This window comes from Haemaphysalis longicornis, unplaced genomic scaffold, assembly GCF_048455015.1.
Source record: "Haemaphysalis longicornis isolate Haplotype H1 unplaced genomic scaffold, Haemaphysalis longicornis Haplotype H1 scaffold_7, whole genome shotgun sequence".
Taxonomy (NCBI): Eukaryota; Metazoa; Arthropoda; class Arachnida; order Ixodida; family Ixodidae; genus Haemaphysalis; species Haemaphysalis longicornis.
The window spans coordinates 10975364-10991790 of record NW_027526422.1 but is presented as its reverse complement, the minus strand read 5'-3'; the positions used below and the strand labels follow the sequence as shown (position 1 = coordinate 10991790).

General features: G+C 46.9%; 1 protein-coding gene across 3 annotated transcripts in view; it reads right to left on the bottom strand.

The window, feature by feature from the left end:
* The window catches only part of LOC144147013 (phospholipid-transporting ATPase ABCA3-like), a 127389-nt gene that overhangs the window by 93567 nt on the left and 17395 nt on the right, over window positions 1–16427 (bottom strand). For all 3 annotated transcript variants that reach the window (XM_077679019.1, XM_077679021.1, XM_077679020.1), the window contains exon 4: window positions 11598–11820. In XM_077679019.1, coding sequence (XP_077535145.1) covers window positions 11598–11820 — 223 coding nt within the window. The remainder of the gene's footprint in view (window positions 1–11597; window positions 11821–16427) is intronic.

The window sequence follows — 16427 nt, the reverse complement described above, 5'->3', positions numbered from 1 at the left end:
CGTTTCACGGGACTACCACTCGTGTTCCAGCTGATCTGGTGGTACTTACTACACATTGAAAAGAAATTTGTTCGAGGTGAAATTTTAGTGCAGTTGATCTTAAAGTAGCCCAGAAAAGACTACCGTCTTTCAGCACTCCGTCGGCCCTGTTGCCATAAAATAATACTAAAATATACGATAGGGAAATCTCTCGCTGCAATCGCATGCCGTCTTGGGCAACGCCATAGCAGCTAGATGCATTTCATATTTAGCTTGCCTAACCACATTTCTTCTTTTGATCCTGATGCTAGAATCAACAAAAGATTGCTGCCTTTTTTTTCTCTTGTTCGCCTTGCATGAAGCTTCTAAGAACTTCCGGACAAATGAATTTTTCGCAGCTCCACTTTTCTTCTGATAAAAACAAATTTAGCATTTTATTATCAATATTATAATAAATATTGTGTGCTTTTGCATCCGGGCACCTTCTAAGCCAGCTCATGAGCGATGCTAACGGTAAGTGGAACGCTCCTACCCGGTGCATGACTGCACACTCGTTGACGCGCGGCTCGCCGAGACGCGAAAGCTCGTTAAGTAAAATTCGAACTGTACGATTTGGTCCAGCCAAGTCTCCATAAAATAAAAACTTTTTAGCGGGCTTTTAGCACTGGTTTCGCTCGGTGGTTTAGCAGTGGCTTAGCTCGGCTAAGCCACCATATAAGTAGCGTGAGCTAAGGTTCAGCAATCCAATCCAATCCAGTCCAATCCAATCCAATCGAATGCAGTCCAGTCCAGTCCAGTCCAGTCCAGTCACTGCTCCTAGCTCATGTGCAGCAAGGCTCTTCAGGAGCCACGCGAAACGGCTATCAAGCGGCTGCGGCGCAGCGTCAGACTTGGCTACAGCGCAGCGGAGGCGCACAGCTGGGCACGCGCCGGCGCAGTGCGTCTGCCGCGGCTATGACGTCACTCCTCTGGAATGCGTAGACCGGCAAATGTGCAGGCCCAATTCTCTACACACCCGTACTCCAATTGGATTGGATTTCCGACCCAATCCAACACAATCCAATTTAACCCAATCCAAATCCAATCCAATCCAATGCTCCTCGGGCTTGCGAAGCACGGACCTTCAAGGTCCATGCGAAACTGCTCAACCTGCCTCCGGACTGAAACTGCCTCCGGAATGGGGTAAAACAGATATAGAAGTCAAGTTGGGTGAAACCAGTGTAAAGGCCCAGTAGCGGACGTTTTGGGAGGAGTTTCTTTGCGCACTACGCAGATGTGGACACGAGTTCACGGCGTTCGGCCTGCTCAGACTCACTCGCTAGAGAAAAAAAGTTCCAGCTTCCACGTTCAAGCATAACAGGCATGTTTCAATCGCGCCCTTTTTCAAGCATTCAACTGCTGACAAGCTCTACTGCTCTACAGTCGCATTGCATGGCTTTTGTGCTTCATTTTCGCTAGTTCCAACTTTCTTTAATTCGAACTGGGCCGGTTCTTGGAGTTCGAATTAACGAGCGTTTACAAAAGTATTAGTATGAAACTGCTACTACTTGTTCTGCATGATTAAGGCTGAAAGTCGGGCTAGTTGGTGTTGTCTTAGAACCATTTCACCAGCAAAAAACGGACAGGGACCCAGAAAGAAGTAGACGGGACAATCGCTAGACTTCAACTGAACAGCTTTTAGTTGAGACACATCATATATAAAAACACTAATAGACGCCTTTGCTCTTACGCCTTAGCTCCGAATCAGCGCTTACGGCAAAAGAGCTAAGCTTCTTTGAAGGGCGCATGCGAGGGACGTATCTTGGCCGTGTGGGGTGGTACGCATCTATGACTGCAGATTGTATTTTTTTTATTTCTTGGCAAAAACAAAGGGGAGGCTGAGACTAAAGGGAAACGTGGCCTGACAGAGGCCTCAGCCACCCGATTTACAGCGTACATAACAACACGCCTGTTCACAAATTTAAGCATGATAGCACAATCGTAATAGAGAAATAGCACAAAGCAAAGTCATTACTACACTTCTTATGTATCATACAAAGCATAGGTCTCAAATTCACAAAGGGATCACAATGTACGCACAAACGCAGTAATTCGTACGCATGAACTTTCATCAGTTACACTACTATGTCACAATTACGTATTAATATATTTTTGTTTGTAATTGTTTTTAATTTCTACCTCTAGGGGAACATGTAGACATATACTTTGAAACCTATTTTATATATCAGTATTGCGAGTGTTTTGCTTAAGTAACACTTCTTTGACCTGTTTTTTAAACGCAGGTTCCCTGGCGTCGAAGTTTGATTTTTCTCCTAATTTATTTAATATTTCAGTTGACTGGTACAGGAAAGATTGCTCACCATAGTTCGTTCTTACTTTTGGAGTGTGCCGTATTGTATGCCTGAGATGGTAGCCAGAAGATTTATTGTTAACTTGATTGTGGGTCTTTTGCTTATAAATGGTGTGCAGAACCTTAATGTAATAGATTTGGTCAGCTAGAAGCATTGAATACTCAGTAAATAAAGGACTTGTCCTCAAATCTGCGTAACAGCCACGATAATCTAAACATATGCGTAACATTCTTTTTTGCAATACAATGAGCCTGTTATAATTAGTTTTAGTTGTGGTCCCCCACACCAAAATCCCGTAGCATAGTTTCGAATAAATGAGAGCATTGTATAAGTTTTGTTTCAACCATAGTAGTATCAAAAGGCCGATTCTATATATGAGACCTACACTTTTAGAGACTTCGGAGGACAGGTAAGCAATATGCGTATTCCACTAAAGTTGTTATTGGAACCAAACACCTAAGAACTTTTGTTCTGTCACTCGGTTTAACTTGGTTCCGTTGAATATAATGGGGATTTCTTTCTCGATATTTTTATTGTACGGCCTAAATATCATGTAAGTTGTCTTTGTAGCGTTAAGTTGCAATTTATTATCTAATAACCAATTTGATAATTATTCCAAGTAAACATTTACCATTGAGTGAAGTTTAATTATATCATCAGATGTGAAGAAAACGTTAGTGTCATCTGCATACATTACAAGTTCTTGCGGACCTTCTATATTTATGATGTCATTTACATAAACTATAAACAGTAACGGGCCTAACTTGGAGCCTTGCGGGACACCTTGTTTTAGCTCTAATATGTCTGATGCAATGGAGTTTAGTTGAACAAACTGCTTTCTTTGAGTCAAATAGCTTTTTAAAAGGTTACCTGCCACGCCACGTATTCCATACCTCTCCAGTTTATTTAGCAAAATATTATGATCTATCGAATCAAATGCTTTCTTAAGGTCTAAAAACAGTCCAATTGTGAACTGCCTGTTTTCAATGTTTGCAATTATTTTATCTTTAATATAGAGTAATGCTTGCTCTTGAGTTAGATTTTTGGAAACCATATTGGTACTTGGAAATTACAATGTGTTTAAGAAAGAAAGTAGATAGTCTTTTATAGATTATTCCCTGAAATAGCTTGAAAAAAACTGTCAGGACAGATATTGGTCTGTAATTTGATACATTGTCGTGTGCTTCCCCTTTATGAATCGGCGTCACTCTAGCAACTTTAAGTTCCTCAGGAAAAACACCGGTAGACAGACATAAATTAATAATGTACGCTAGCACGTCACTTAGTTCTAGTGCCACGCGCTTAATCACACTCGATAAAAACCCGGCAACTCCTGCCGCTGCATAATTATTTATTTTTCCGATAAGGTCCCGTACTTCGGTATCGTTCGTAGGTTCAAATTAATCATTTGGAAGTGTTATCTTTTTAGCGCTGTCTGTTAGAGTTTTCATGTATTACGTGTCTCAAGTAAAAGCTGTTCAGTTGAAGTCTAGCGATTGTCCCGTCTACTTCTTTCTAGGTCCTTATTCGTTTTTCGCTGGTAAAATGGTTCTAAGTTGTTCTGTACGTGCGATTCGAGAATACGTTGTAACGCCGATTTCACATTGGTTTTTCCAAAAATTGCCGTATTTCGTCGTGCTCTTTCTATGGGTCAATATATGGCTGACACCGGGATGCGCAACCAGAAACGCCTCGCTTAACTGCGGTGGACAAACTCCGGGAGCACCTCCATTCTCTGAACGAGTGTTCCTGGTAGCAAGCTTCGCTCAGTACCTCTGACGCCACGGGGAAAAGCTGCCCGTACGGCGTCTAGCTTGCGCCAATTAAGCTTGGTGCCAAATGTAGTTCTCGCTTTGTTTGTTTTCAATGCTTCCCTCCCACCAGCTCTTCAGTTCTTATGAGGGCATTTTTAAAGCGCAGAGCAGTTTATGGGCTCGCCTTGTGATCTTAGCTCGCTAACTGTCGATGCGACTGCCGGAATCAGGCGGCGCAGCGAAATAACGGACCCAAGTAGAGCGTTTTGTACCGGCGCCAGTGAATCACGCTGAGGCTTAGAAAACCACGCGGTTTAAATAGTCATCACCATTCAAACCTCGTGAAGCGCTGGTGCTTGTCATACATCTCCCCGTTTTTTATCGCAAAGAAAACTGCAGGTACATTTCAGGCAAAATCTGTATATAACCGGCAGCCCCCACGTTCATTTAGTTAAAGGAGTACTGACACGAAATTTTCGTGTTACGTTTTTTTCGCTGCTATGCGTGCCTACCAACCTACTAATCATAGAATGAGAGATTAGACGGTCGAGCGCAGCGTAAACATTCAATTACGGCGTCGTTTATTCGTGCCAGTTTCGGTTTCGACTGAAAAACGCCGAGCGGCCGCCATATAGGATGTATAACATGACGTCACCATTCTTGCCGCATCGCTGCCTCTCTGGAAGCGCGCGCGAGCGAGCGCACGCGCGCGCCCAGACCGGCCGAGGTTTCCGCCGTCCCCACAGGCCCGGGCGGCATGACGTCAGTCCCAAAACCATGACGTGTACACACGCCCGAGCAGCGCGCGCCAACCACAGCCAGCGCGTCGGCTTTGTCACGCGAGCCCCGACGTCGGCAGTTTGGGCAAGTAGCACATGATGTCATGTCGGCCCGCTGTGGGCTTTCTCGTGCGGGCGAAGATTAAAATGGATTTTAAATATTTTTCGCTGAACTGTTGCTGTTGAAACTTGCTGGGAGATATCTCCTGATAAAAAGGAAGCGTTTTACATAGTTATCACAGCTTTGAAATTTCGTGTCAGTACTCCTTTAAGAACGCTCGTTGGGTTGGTTTTCACGATAATAAGCGAAAAAGAGCAAGAAAGAAATGGCGCGTCCTAAATTACGCAGAAAGGTTTCAGCCGCGAAAGAAAAAAAATGGCGCGTTCAAAATGCCGCAGAAAGGCTCCAGCTGCGCAAGAAAACAATGGTGCCAAAAAGAACAGAACTCTCGCTGGCGCAGTTCCAGGCAGGGGGCGCGCGAGCACTGCGAAGGAGGGAAATTTGAAATGCATTGGGTGGCAGCAGTGGGCGGATAACGGCGGTGCAGGCCATTAGGGCGAATCACTGCTCTTCGCTTCCGACTGCTTTCACATTGAGTGGAACGGCTTTAATTTTTTTCCTTTCTCTGTGCATTTGCTGGAAACCGCTCGATTTACAGAAGGTTTTAAATGCGCCGAAGTCCCATGTGACAATGTAACCGTTGGGAAAGTTGAGGTCGTGACTGCCTGCATCTCTCCAGCTTTGGCTCCGTATTCTTCACGTCACCGAGAAGGCGGAGCTTTTGTATCCTGCTTGGTGCCTCACAGGCTGCTTTAATGCATCGAAGCTCCATTACAATGACAAGTTCCCTCGAAGTGAGTTGGCGAGTTATGTCGAAGTGAGTTATGTGAGAATGGAATGAAGGCAGGGATTAGAGGTAACGACTGGTGCATGTTGTCCCTGCCTTTGCGGTATTTTGTCTTCACAATTCTTGCTCGAATTCTAGGCCGTCATTAACTGGATATTGCGCGACGGCGGTGCCTTCGTAGCATGCCTCTCGCACTGCCGTCAGAGGCAGTTACTTAACGAATGAAGTCGAAAAAATGCCCATTAGGTAGGTAAATCGATTCCCCCGTGTCCAAAAAGGACATGCCGCTCTTGTTTAAAGAATGACGTTTTCTCGCACAACCTACCAACGGGAAGTTGGACAGCAGACCAATGCGACGCAATAATTTACAAATGAATCCAATCGCTTTAAACCTTTAAATAATGTAAACCGCTTTTGATTGCTAAAAGTAAAGCAATCTCATGATGCGTGGAAATCTGACAATAAATATTAATCCAGCTCTGGCGCGTTAATTTTCCACCGCCAGAAGTCGCAGTAGTACACACATGCCGTGAAGCGGCGCAGTCGAGTAAACTACATTAAATGGACACTGAAGTGAATTGTAAACATTGCGGGATTACTAGCGCAAATTGTAGTCCGGAGTCCATAGGCCATGTTTCGACCACTATGAGCGCATTTACGCGAATTTATTTAGTAGAAAAATCAATTGGAAAATGCTGTCCTCCTCGCTGCACCCTTGCCCTTTTTTGTGGCGTTTTCGTGTGACATCAGGAGGAGATGAGCTGGCAATTGGCTGCGCTACTGCACGGCTCGCCGACCTTCCGACCGAGTCAGTCGGCCCAGCGTTTAGTCTGCCGGCCGCCGACAAGTCGTCGCAATTCGTTCGCTCAGTTGAAACTTAGCCACAACACGTTTGTGAATAGAAGAATGTGCCTTTCTTTACTTTATTAGTTTGTACACTGTATCAAGCTCCGAGTCCGGGTCGCTCCGCGCAAGCGCTGCACAAGCGCACATGCGGAGCTTCGCTGACTGGTACTCCATGATAATCGAAGGCCACTTGAAGGCGGGAGAAGGGTCAGCAAAGTCAATATCGGTACTAAAGAAATAAAATCAACTCAAACTTTTAACTTACAGCGCAAAACTAGGGAGAAGGAAACACTTTTTTTACGCTGGGTGAACAAGCACAGCTTTCAGCAGCACGACCACACATCTGCGAACGCAGGAGGGTTGCAAGCTGGGCTAGTTGGAAAGACATTTTTGGATAAAACCAGCGCTGACTCAGACGAAGACGAAGGAACTGTACCACAAGGACAGCCGCTGTCCTTGTCCTTGTGGTACACTTCCTTCGTCTTGGTTTGAGTTAGCGCTGGTTTTATCCAAGAATCTGTGAATGCTTTTCAGTCTAACGAATGCAATTGCTAGACGTGAGATATTGTGGAAATTTGGGGGACGCTTACTGCACGAGCGCGATACAACCAATAGTCACCTAACCTGTTTGAAATGCTAAAACTAAATGAAAGTATAAACAGGTTATACATTATATACCTTATATTTCTAATGTCACCAGCGCTCGCACGTGGCCGAGTGGTTTTGAACGCTAGGTATGCTATTGAAAGTGTTTTGCAAGTCATGAGTTCGAATCCCCGAGGTTACGTTCTTTTTTTCTTTTTATAAGTTGACTTTTTCGTTTTCGGCCGACGTTTTCTATACTGAGTTCACAATTTTCGGGCTGAAGCGTAGACAGTTCCACGACCTAGTTCACAGAACGGGCGCAGGCTGAAACTAACGCGCTAGCGAGTTCTCGTTGGCGTGCTGTTGCCATAAGAACCGACTGCTTGCGGGCAGTGGGCACAGGCCAGAATGAACAGACCCTTGGCCTGGTGCGAACACGCTTTTTACGATATAGGCATGAGGGAGGCAAACTCCAAATATGGGGGAAAAGCGAATGGCATTTGAGCGTCTGCGGGGACGTGGAGGACGTTCATCCACTGCTTAGACCTCGGCTAATGATCGCTACGATTCCAAGCCGTCCTGGGAGGCTTATCTTATGCATTTTACAGCCGACATCATGGCATAAGCGCGGTACGACGATTACTGAGGTATCGAGAATGCCCATCCAACGATGCTGTCGGATTTCAAACATGTTGTTTTACAGAACTGTAACCGAAACTTGTTTGAATTCTAAGCTTGGACATCGTCCAATCACGGTGCGTCTCCTCCCGCCGTCACAGCCTTTAGTTGGTGCGGCCGCCGCAAAACGCGCATGGTATTTTTTCTTCTTTCGCGCTTTGTAAAATAACTGCCGACTTATCAACCGGATAAACGATGAAAAGTGTGTTAATTTGAGCCAGTCTACGCAGTGCACGCAAAAATGGGAGCTTGAAAAATTCACTTCAGTGTCCCTTTAAGGGGCAGAGTTTTGCAAATTATATGCTCTAACAACGCTAAAGCACAATTCTGAGTATTGTCCCTTTATGTTAGTTTCTTTTGAGCGAGCCCTGACGGGTGAAAGGTGAAGACAGGACATGACCCAAACGCGGGGGCGTTGGTTTCTGTCACGGCGGAAAGTAAGCTTAGGATAGGCCCCTGTGTTCACAGGCGCATTGGGAGAAATGTGAAGGAAGTCACGTGATTTTTTCACGGTATCAGGAGGTCACTGACAATCGCGTCCTAGCACGAAGGCGAAAGCCGCCCCGCCGAGTGCCTATGTCACTGCGTGGCCCTGCTGATATACAACGGTAGGTAAGCGAAGGCGCAGCAGGCGACAGTGGTGCGAGCGTGGAGGAAAGAAAAGCTTCCATGGAGGAGAGCAAAGGCGGAGGAGGTGGCCGGTGAGCGCAAAATACAACAAAAAGCTGTGGTTTATTTCTTTGTCATAAGAATAGGCAAAACACGAAAGTGCGATGTGCAGCGAAATCTGCAGCTGAGCATGATTTGCCTGTCGGCGGCTGTCTTGTGGGTGTGCTTAGCGAGCAAGGTGCTGCAGCGGCTCGCTTCCACAAGGTGTACTCACGTAATGTCCGCGACGGATATGACGTCAGTGAAGTCTTGGTGTATTCCGGCATAAAACACTTTCGTATTAAAATATAAAACCAGAAAACGGACAACCCAAAGTATAACGTACTGATTGCTATTGGTTTCCCCTTTGAAGCGGGGTGATGACATGTCATCTTACCAAAAAGGACTAATATAACCATGTTTTACACTCGTGGTTTAATACTAGCGCTGCTTAGGGCAGGGGCACTAAAGCTTATTAGGCCCGAAATACTTTCTTTTCCCTGTTACAGGTGGTAACTGTCCTAGGCAATATTCCCCTCTCTGCTTTTCGTGCACCAGCATTCTAATCTTCTTTTCGTCCCATGGACAGCCTTGAAGTTAACTTCCTCTCTGATACCCTTAAATCCTAGTGCTTCTGGAAGCCCAATATTCCCTTCATGTAGATTTGGATGGATACCCTCACATTCTAACACTATGTGCCGCATAGTTTCTGTTTCTTTTCCGCAGACCGCACATACCCCATCATTTTGTGAATACTTCCCCACAAAACTCTTAGTTCGCAGGCAACCTGCTCTAGCCTCAAAAAGCAAAGCACTGCCCTGGGAATTATCGTAGAAATTTTCTTTTCTGATGTTCATTTTCTCAGCCTTGTACATCTCTAACGACGTTTTAGCTTCCATTTTTTGCCTCCATTTATTCGTTTCAATCTGCCTTGCCTCTTTTTTGGTTACCTTGGCTGTTTTGAATTCTCCACTGTTCTTTCCGTATTTCATCGTTAGCCTTCTAGTCTTTCTTAACCACTGCGTGTCCACGCTTTTCAAGTATAGGTACCTAAAAACCTTAGCTGCCCACCTTCGTTGATCCATTGCCCTGAACCTCATCTCAAAGCATATTTTACTCTGAGCTTCTCTAACTTCAAACGATGCCCAGCCCATATCTCCCTGAACTGCTTCGTTAGTTGTTTTTCCATGCGCTCCTAAGGCCAAACGTCCTACCGTTCTCTGGTTTACTTCAAGGCCTGATAGAACGTCTGATATTAAGCAGAGTACAGCATTCGCAAACGTGAGACCCGGAACCATTACTCCTTTCTACATTCCTGTTACTACTTCATATTTGTTATACCCCCACAGAGCTCTATTCTTCATTATAGCTGCGTTTCGCTTTTCCTTACCCTTAAGTTGCTCCTCTCGAGTTCTTAAGTAGTTATCCCCTTCGTCTATCCACATCTGCAAATATTTATATCCTTTTACGCTGGGTAATTCACCTTGCTGGATAGACACTGCGTCAGTGGTAGCGCAATTGAAAATCATTATTCCCGATTTTTCTGCGCTAAAATTTAACCCGAGGTCAGTGGCTTCCTGGCCGCTAATATTTATTAGCCGCTGCATATCTCTATGGTTACCAGCTAAAAGAACAATGCCGTCTGCGTATAACATTCCCGGAATATGCTGTTGTACCACTTCGCCTTGCAGCATATGGGTTAGGCTAAACCCTACTTGACTTTCTTCCAGTTTTTTTTCTAACCCTGCCATGTAAGGCATGAACAGTATTGGGCTCAAAGGGCATCCCTGTTTCAGTCCCCGATGGATGTTGACCTGCTGGGCGCATTTCTGTCCTTCCCAAGTAAGGTGCACTCTATTGTCTTTATAGATTGCTATAAGGAACTGTACTAACCCGTCATCTAATCCGTGGAGTTTCAGCATTCTCCACAGCCGTTCTCTGCTTACGTTGTCATACGCCCCTTTAATGTCCAAGAACGTAATCCATAGTGGTCTATTCTGTGCTTTCGCAATTTCAATGCATTGCGTTATCACGAACAGATTGTCATCCAGTCGCCCGTCTTGTCTAAATCCATTCTGCAGTTCCCCAAGTATTTCATTTTCTTCCATCCATGCTTGAATTTCTGATTTTATCGCCTGCATTACGAATCTATACACCACTGACGTTACTGTGAGTGGTCTGTATGAATCAATACTGGCTTTGTCTCCTCTGCCTTTATATATTAAATTCATCCTACTTTCTAACCAGTCCTCTGGTATGTGTTTGGTTTCTATCACGTTATCTATTGCCCTCATAAACGATTCCTTACTTTTAGGTCCAAGTAGGTTTATCAGTTGCATTGGTATTCCGTCCGGGCCCACTGCTGTCTGGGGCGAAACCTTTTGCTCTGCTTTTTTCCAATCAAGGTTGCTCAAACTTATTTCCCTTTCCGCAGTCTTTTGTGGCGCTGATGTTATCGGTGCCGGTTTCCCTACCACTATTGTCCTAAACTTCTCCCTAATCACTCGATGAATATGCGCCAACGCGTGCTCTTCTTCTAAATGTTCCCCCTCCTCATCAATCAGGAATTTTTGATGGTTATCGTTTTTTGAGCTTAGTGATTTTACATGGTTCCAAAACTTCTTGGATGCGCTTTTGTTCTTCTTCCGTATTTCTGCCATCCATTGTTCGCTTTTCTGCTTGATCTATGCTTGCACCGTTTTCTGAACGTCTAGCTTTTTGCCACGGTAGATATCCCACTTCTTAGTACTTTTTAGTACAAAAGGTTGCTTCCCCGCAAGAAGACCATGTGTGCAGGGGTGCACCCTTTACAGGCCGCTTGATTCGCTGTAAAGGCGTCACTTCGTGACGGTTATGACGTCCCTGAAATCTGGGTGTATCCGGGAATAAAACACTTTCGTGTTCCAATGGCGCTGTCTACGATGGCGTTCTCGGCTTATCAGTAGAGGTGACATCAGGGCCTCTCCTAAGCTTTTCTCCCCCCTGGTTTCTGAGCATGTACCGGTCACGTCAGTGTCCTTACAATCGGAAGTACGTCACGACTGAACCAGATGCGAATCGGGTGCTCTCAAAGCGGACACAAGGGTGCGCGGTGGCAGGTAGCTGGGCAGCGGCCGCGTGCGGACTCACGCCTGGGCACGAGCGAGGCGACGAGCAGGCAGTTGAGGGCGCTGGAGGCGCAGTGCATCAGGAGGCCTACCATGAGGGCGAGCACGTTGGCGCGGGGAAGCAGCGACGTGAACTTGAGCAGCCCGAGCACGGGCAGCGCGCTCAGCGACAGCATCACGAAGGACCAGGAGACGGAGCCCAGGCTCCACAGCAGCTCGGACAGCCCGTTCACCACCATGAACTCCTGCGCGGGCGACGACGACAGCGCCCGTTAGAGGAGGTTTCAGAAGAAGCAACCATTGCATCCGAACGGTCGTGCCATCGATAGGGTCACAGCTCAGATAGGGGCGGAGATTCTATACACCGCAGAGTCACCCGTTTATGTGTGCCACCTTAGCATGAGTCTTACGCGTTGTAGTAGTCACCCCGAATTGTAATTCGTGCGAACACTGAACTGTCCGTTGTACTCGGCGGAGAAAATTCTTATCCGTGACTGTTTATTTATTTATTTATTTATTTATTTATTTATTTATTTATTTATTTATTTATTTATTTATTTATTTGGTGCGCTTGATAACTCACCGACTGACTCGATTCATTGATTGGTCGAATGAATCGATCGATCGATTGATTGACTGATTGAGAGAGAGATATAGATCATTTTTATTTGCCGCATTTATGTCTTAGCCGCCAGTCAGCAGATAGAAACGTTAATTTATATTGAAAGTAGCGTGTCCTCCTCGCAGTTTATTGTAGAAAAAGCAATAAATAAATTGGCACGAACCGGCGCAGCAGCTTCGGCCGAGCTGTGTGCGCGCGGGTAGAGCAGATGGCGCGGGCACGGAATGCCCCTACACTGACATCGCCTACCCTTGCGGCAGCATTATTCCCTTAATGAAACTACGACCGGAGTTCGGACTGATTCAACGCTGGACAGTGGACGCGTGTTATCGTAAGTTGGCTTTTTTTTTTTTAATGAAAATTTCTATGCCTCACTGATGGCGCCGGTGTCAGGGCGAAACACACGACGGGAAAGCCAGCTTTATAAAATGGGCTTCACCATGACAGGCTTTATAGAGCGACCTGTCCATCGAGCGTGTCGCAAAATTGCCGTGTAGGGAAGGCGCGCTCCGACAGGTGGGGCTAAGTTTAATCCCCGCACTCGTCGACTTCGCCCCGCTCGCCGTGGGGCCTGCGACTGCGCGCATAAAATGTAGCGGCTGTGCCTATCAATGCCGAATGTACCGATCACTACGTACAATACCCGCCAGGAACGAGAATCTATGGTGAAGTCTAGCCCTGTTTCTTACCTATGCAAACGCCAACGTACACAAGTAAAAGACGCTGCTAGCATGTCCGCCTACTCGACTAGCGTTCTTTATTTCGACGCATTTGCGTTCACTTAAACATGCGGAAACTATGTCGACTTTCACTTTAGGTCGAGGAGGTGTTTTTCTAAGCTAAGCTCGTCTATGCACGTTCAAAGGTTCCCACGGTAGGATGGAATTTGTATAAACACCCAAACACCGCCGTTCTGTGCGTTGAAGGGCCATCCTTCCTGCGGGAAGGCATAATGTTTTCCCAGCGAAGGGAGCCTTAATCGACGGGAACATTTTCAGCGGCGCTGCGGAGTTTTCACCATAACTGGAACGCCACGACTGTAGGAGCTCCGTCGGGGTGGCTTACGAAGAAGTCCGCCGGCAAAATTAGGTATGGCAGCTGTCCCCGGTCAATGCTTGCGGTGAGAACCGCAGTTATATTTGGGATATATTTTTGAGCCACTGCCCCCGTACCTAGGCGACTGGAACCAGGTGAAAAGAAATTGCCTGAACCGTGCCTGGCTTGCTCAGCTGTGCGCAACAAATACCATCACGCCCGATATGTTCAGCGAAAGTACGATGCAAAACTATTGCAGCATCTTTCAGCGAATTCTTTCGCGACCGCGTTTCTTTTGGTCGCAGGGCCTAGCTTAAGTCGAGTATAACCTATAATTTTCATGATGTAACAGCGCAAACTTAACGGGACGAGAGAAGGACAACAGGAGCGCTCGGGTTGCGTTCGTCTCTCGACCCGTTAAGTTTGCGGTGTCCCATCATAATAATGTATACCAACTAGCCCAGGTCTTGACCTTGTAATAACCCACAACCTCGGCATCACACTCACAGCAGCTAGCTATTCTTTCAAAAATTACTATTCATGCTGCTGCTACACTGACTCAGAACCTGAATGCCAGCACTGCGCGGTAAATTTCCAATGCACGCTAGTTTTATTTTTGTTGTTTTTGTTGTTGTTGTTGTTGTTTTACTCGTGTTTTGCGTCGTAAGCCAATGGGCATTAACTGCGCGCCAAGTGCTTCTTACTGTTTTTCCTTTTTATTTTGATGCACAGTATAAAACAGTGCGCGAAAGCGCTTCTTCCTGTTCATTTTTTTTTTGGTGGAAAACGTGCTGAACATTTCTTTTTGCTTTACCGTTTCGGATGTACGCACGCTATCAAGCGCGTGGAATGCCACGGGGCGTGTTAGAAAAGGGTGAGCGGCTGTGGGCAGTGCTTTGCGGACGATATCCATGTGGGTGTGCGGCGTTCGGTGGACGCCGGCCGGTTGCGCGCTTTCGCCAGCCTTGCCAACAATGCCAAGTCACAATTTCGCGTTAAAAAATTTCACTTGAGCACGCCGCCGATTCCACAGAAGGTATGCACTTCCCCTAGCGTGAATCGGCAAAGACTGAGCCCAACGGGCCGAGAGGAAGACGAAATAACAAGGATGGCAGGCCGAGAAAATGCGCATGCAGCTGCGAAACGGGAATTAAATGCAGCGCCAGCCGATGCAGTAGGGTTGGAAGAACTAAAAAGAACCAGACAACCAATAACAAATCCCCTCCGCGTAATCGGCGAGCATGGACAGGTCCGTTGTGGGCTTCACAGAACGATAATGGTGATGAGCGAAGCTATCTATGCCCCACTGATGGCGACGTTCGCCTCACTCGTGCCATCCATCGTTACGCCCAAAACTCGCTGCAGGAAAGCCAACTTTTGCAATGGGTTTTCACAAAGGCACATCCAAGAGCTTCACGAAAAAAAACTATCCATTGGCCCGAATCGAACACGTGTCGCTCGCGTTACGAAGCTGACGTCTGTACGATTGCGCCATTCCGATATGGTCGGAGCAGTTTAGATTTTGGATGCGAAGGCATCTCATTCACCCGCCTTGTCCCTGCATCCGGCGTCGGCGTCGTCGTCGTTGGCGTCCGCCCCTCCCCCATTCTCCTCGCCGCGCGAGCTGCGTTCTCCGCCGCTCACCCCCTCTCCTCTCCGATAGCGAACACTCTCTCGCGAGGGGCATTGGATTGGATTCGATTGGATTGGCTTGGCTTGGCTTGGCTTGGCTTGGCTTGGCTTGGCTTGGCTTAAATTGGATTGGATTGTATTGAATTTGGATTAAAGTGGATTGTGTTGGATTGTGTTGCGTCATAGCCGCGGCAGCGTCCCCTCACCGTTATGCGCGCTATAAAACGCGGTGCCTGCACCGCTCCGCTCCATCGTTCCAGCGCCGTTCCTCCGCTGTCCAACGCTGCAACGTGAATCCCCTATGCGTCGCATCTACACAGGGGTTCCCGCGAGGAGAGGTGGGAGTTTTGGACTTTCACTCAGGTTGCATGGGAGAGTTCCGCGTTTTAACCGTGTTTCTTGGAAGCAAGGAGCTTTGATCTTTTGCATAGCGTCACAGTTGTGGCAGAAATCCAGTGCAGGTGCACTCAAAGCACTTTATAACAAGGATTTGGAGTTTTAGATGCGACGCTCATCTCTTGTCGGCGGCCCTGTCCTTCCTCCGTGCGTCCGTCGTCGTCGGCGGCGGCGGCGTCCGCACTCTCCTCCGCTCACTCCCTCTCCTCTCCGATACCGAACACACTGTCGCGAGGGGCATTGGATTGGATTCGATTGGCTTGGCTTGGATTCGATTGGATTTGGATTGGATTAAAGTGGATTGTGTTGGATTGTGTTGCGTCATAGGCGCGGCAGACGCACTGGCGCCGGCGCGTGCCCAGGTGAGAGCGAATACTCTCTCTCAACATCTGCGGGTGTGCGGCCCAGCGCGCTCTCACTCCGCCGGTGGGCGGCGCTGCGCGTGGTGCTGCGCATGTGCAGTACTCTCTCTCTCCGCGGTCTCCTCTCCTTCGGGCGCGCTGCGCATATAATCGGTGTGCCGCTCTCCCCCGGCCTTTCGGTCGACGGTTGCTCTCCGCTTGTGCCTGAACCCCCCTCAGCGTCGCATCACACCAGGGTTCCGGCGAGGGGACGTGGGCGTAATTTTTTTTCCACTTCTTTGTTCATGGTTTTGCATTTTATGCCTACTTTTTTGGAAGTTATTCTCTAAAAATTGAAAATTGTTTCTTTTTTTTTTAGAGGCGAACGTGTATTACTATCTAAATTTGCAACCTTCTTTTTGGTTGTTTTATTTTCGCAGAAGCTTAATTCCGTACACTGTTTTTGCAGTGTTTATATTTATAATTTGCAATCGTGTTAAATTAGAAAGAAGTAGCAATAACTAAAATAATTCTGAAATTATATCACTGTCACCGTTGGCGTTTTCGGATCTTCTGCTCTTAGGAGCGTGGACCTGCGGGCTTTGTGTCATGCAGTGACCGTTAGGAAGGCGTGCGGTTCTGGAAAATTGGCCAGCATCCGGAAAGTACACGTGGCTAACCGAGCGACCCTTACCGCGAGACTTACAACCTCACTCCGATGCATCTTCGCCCGTTGTGCGGGGAGAAGCGCTAGTCAAGGTCCAAGCCCAAAGGAGTAGTAATAATAGTCTAGTTTTGTTATTTGTGAGAATTAATACAAATGTGA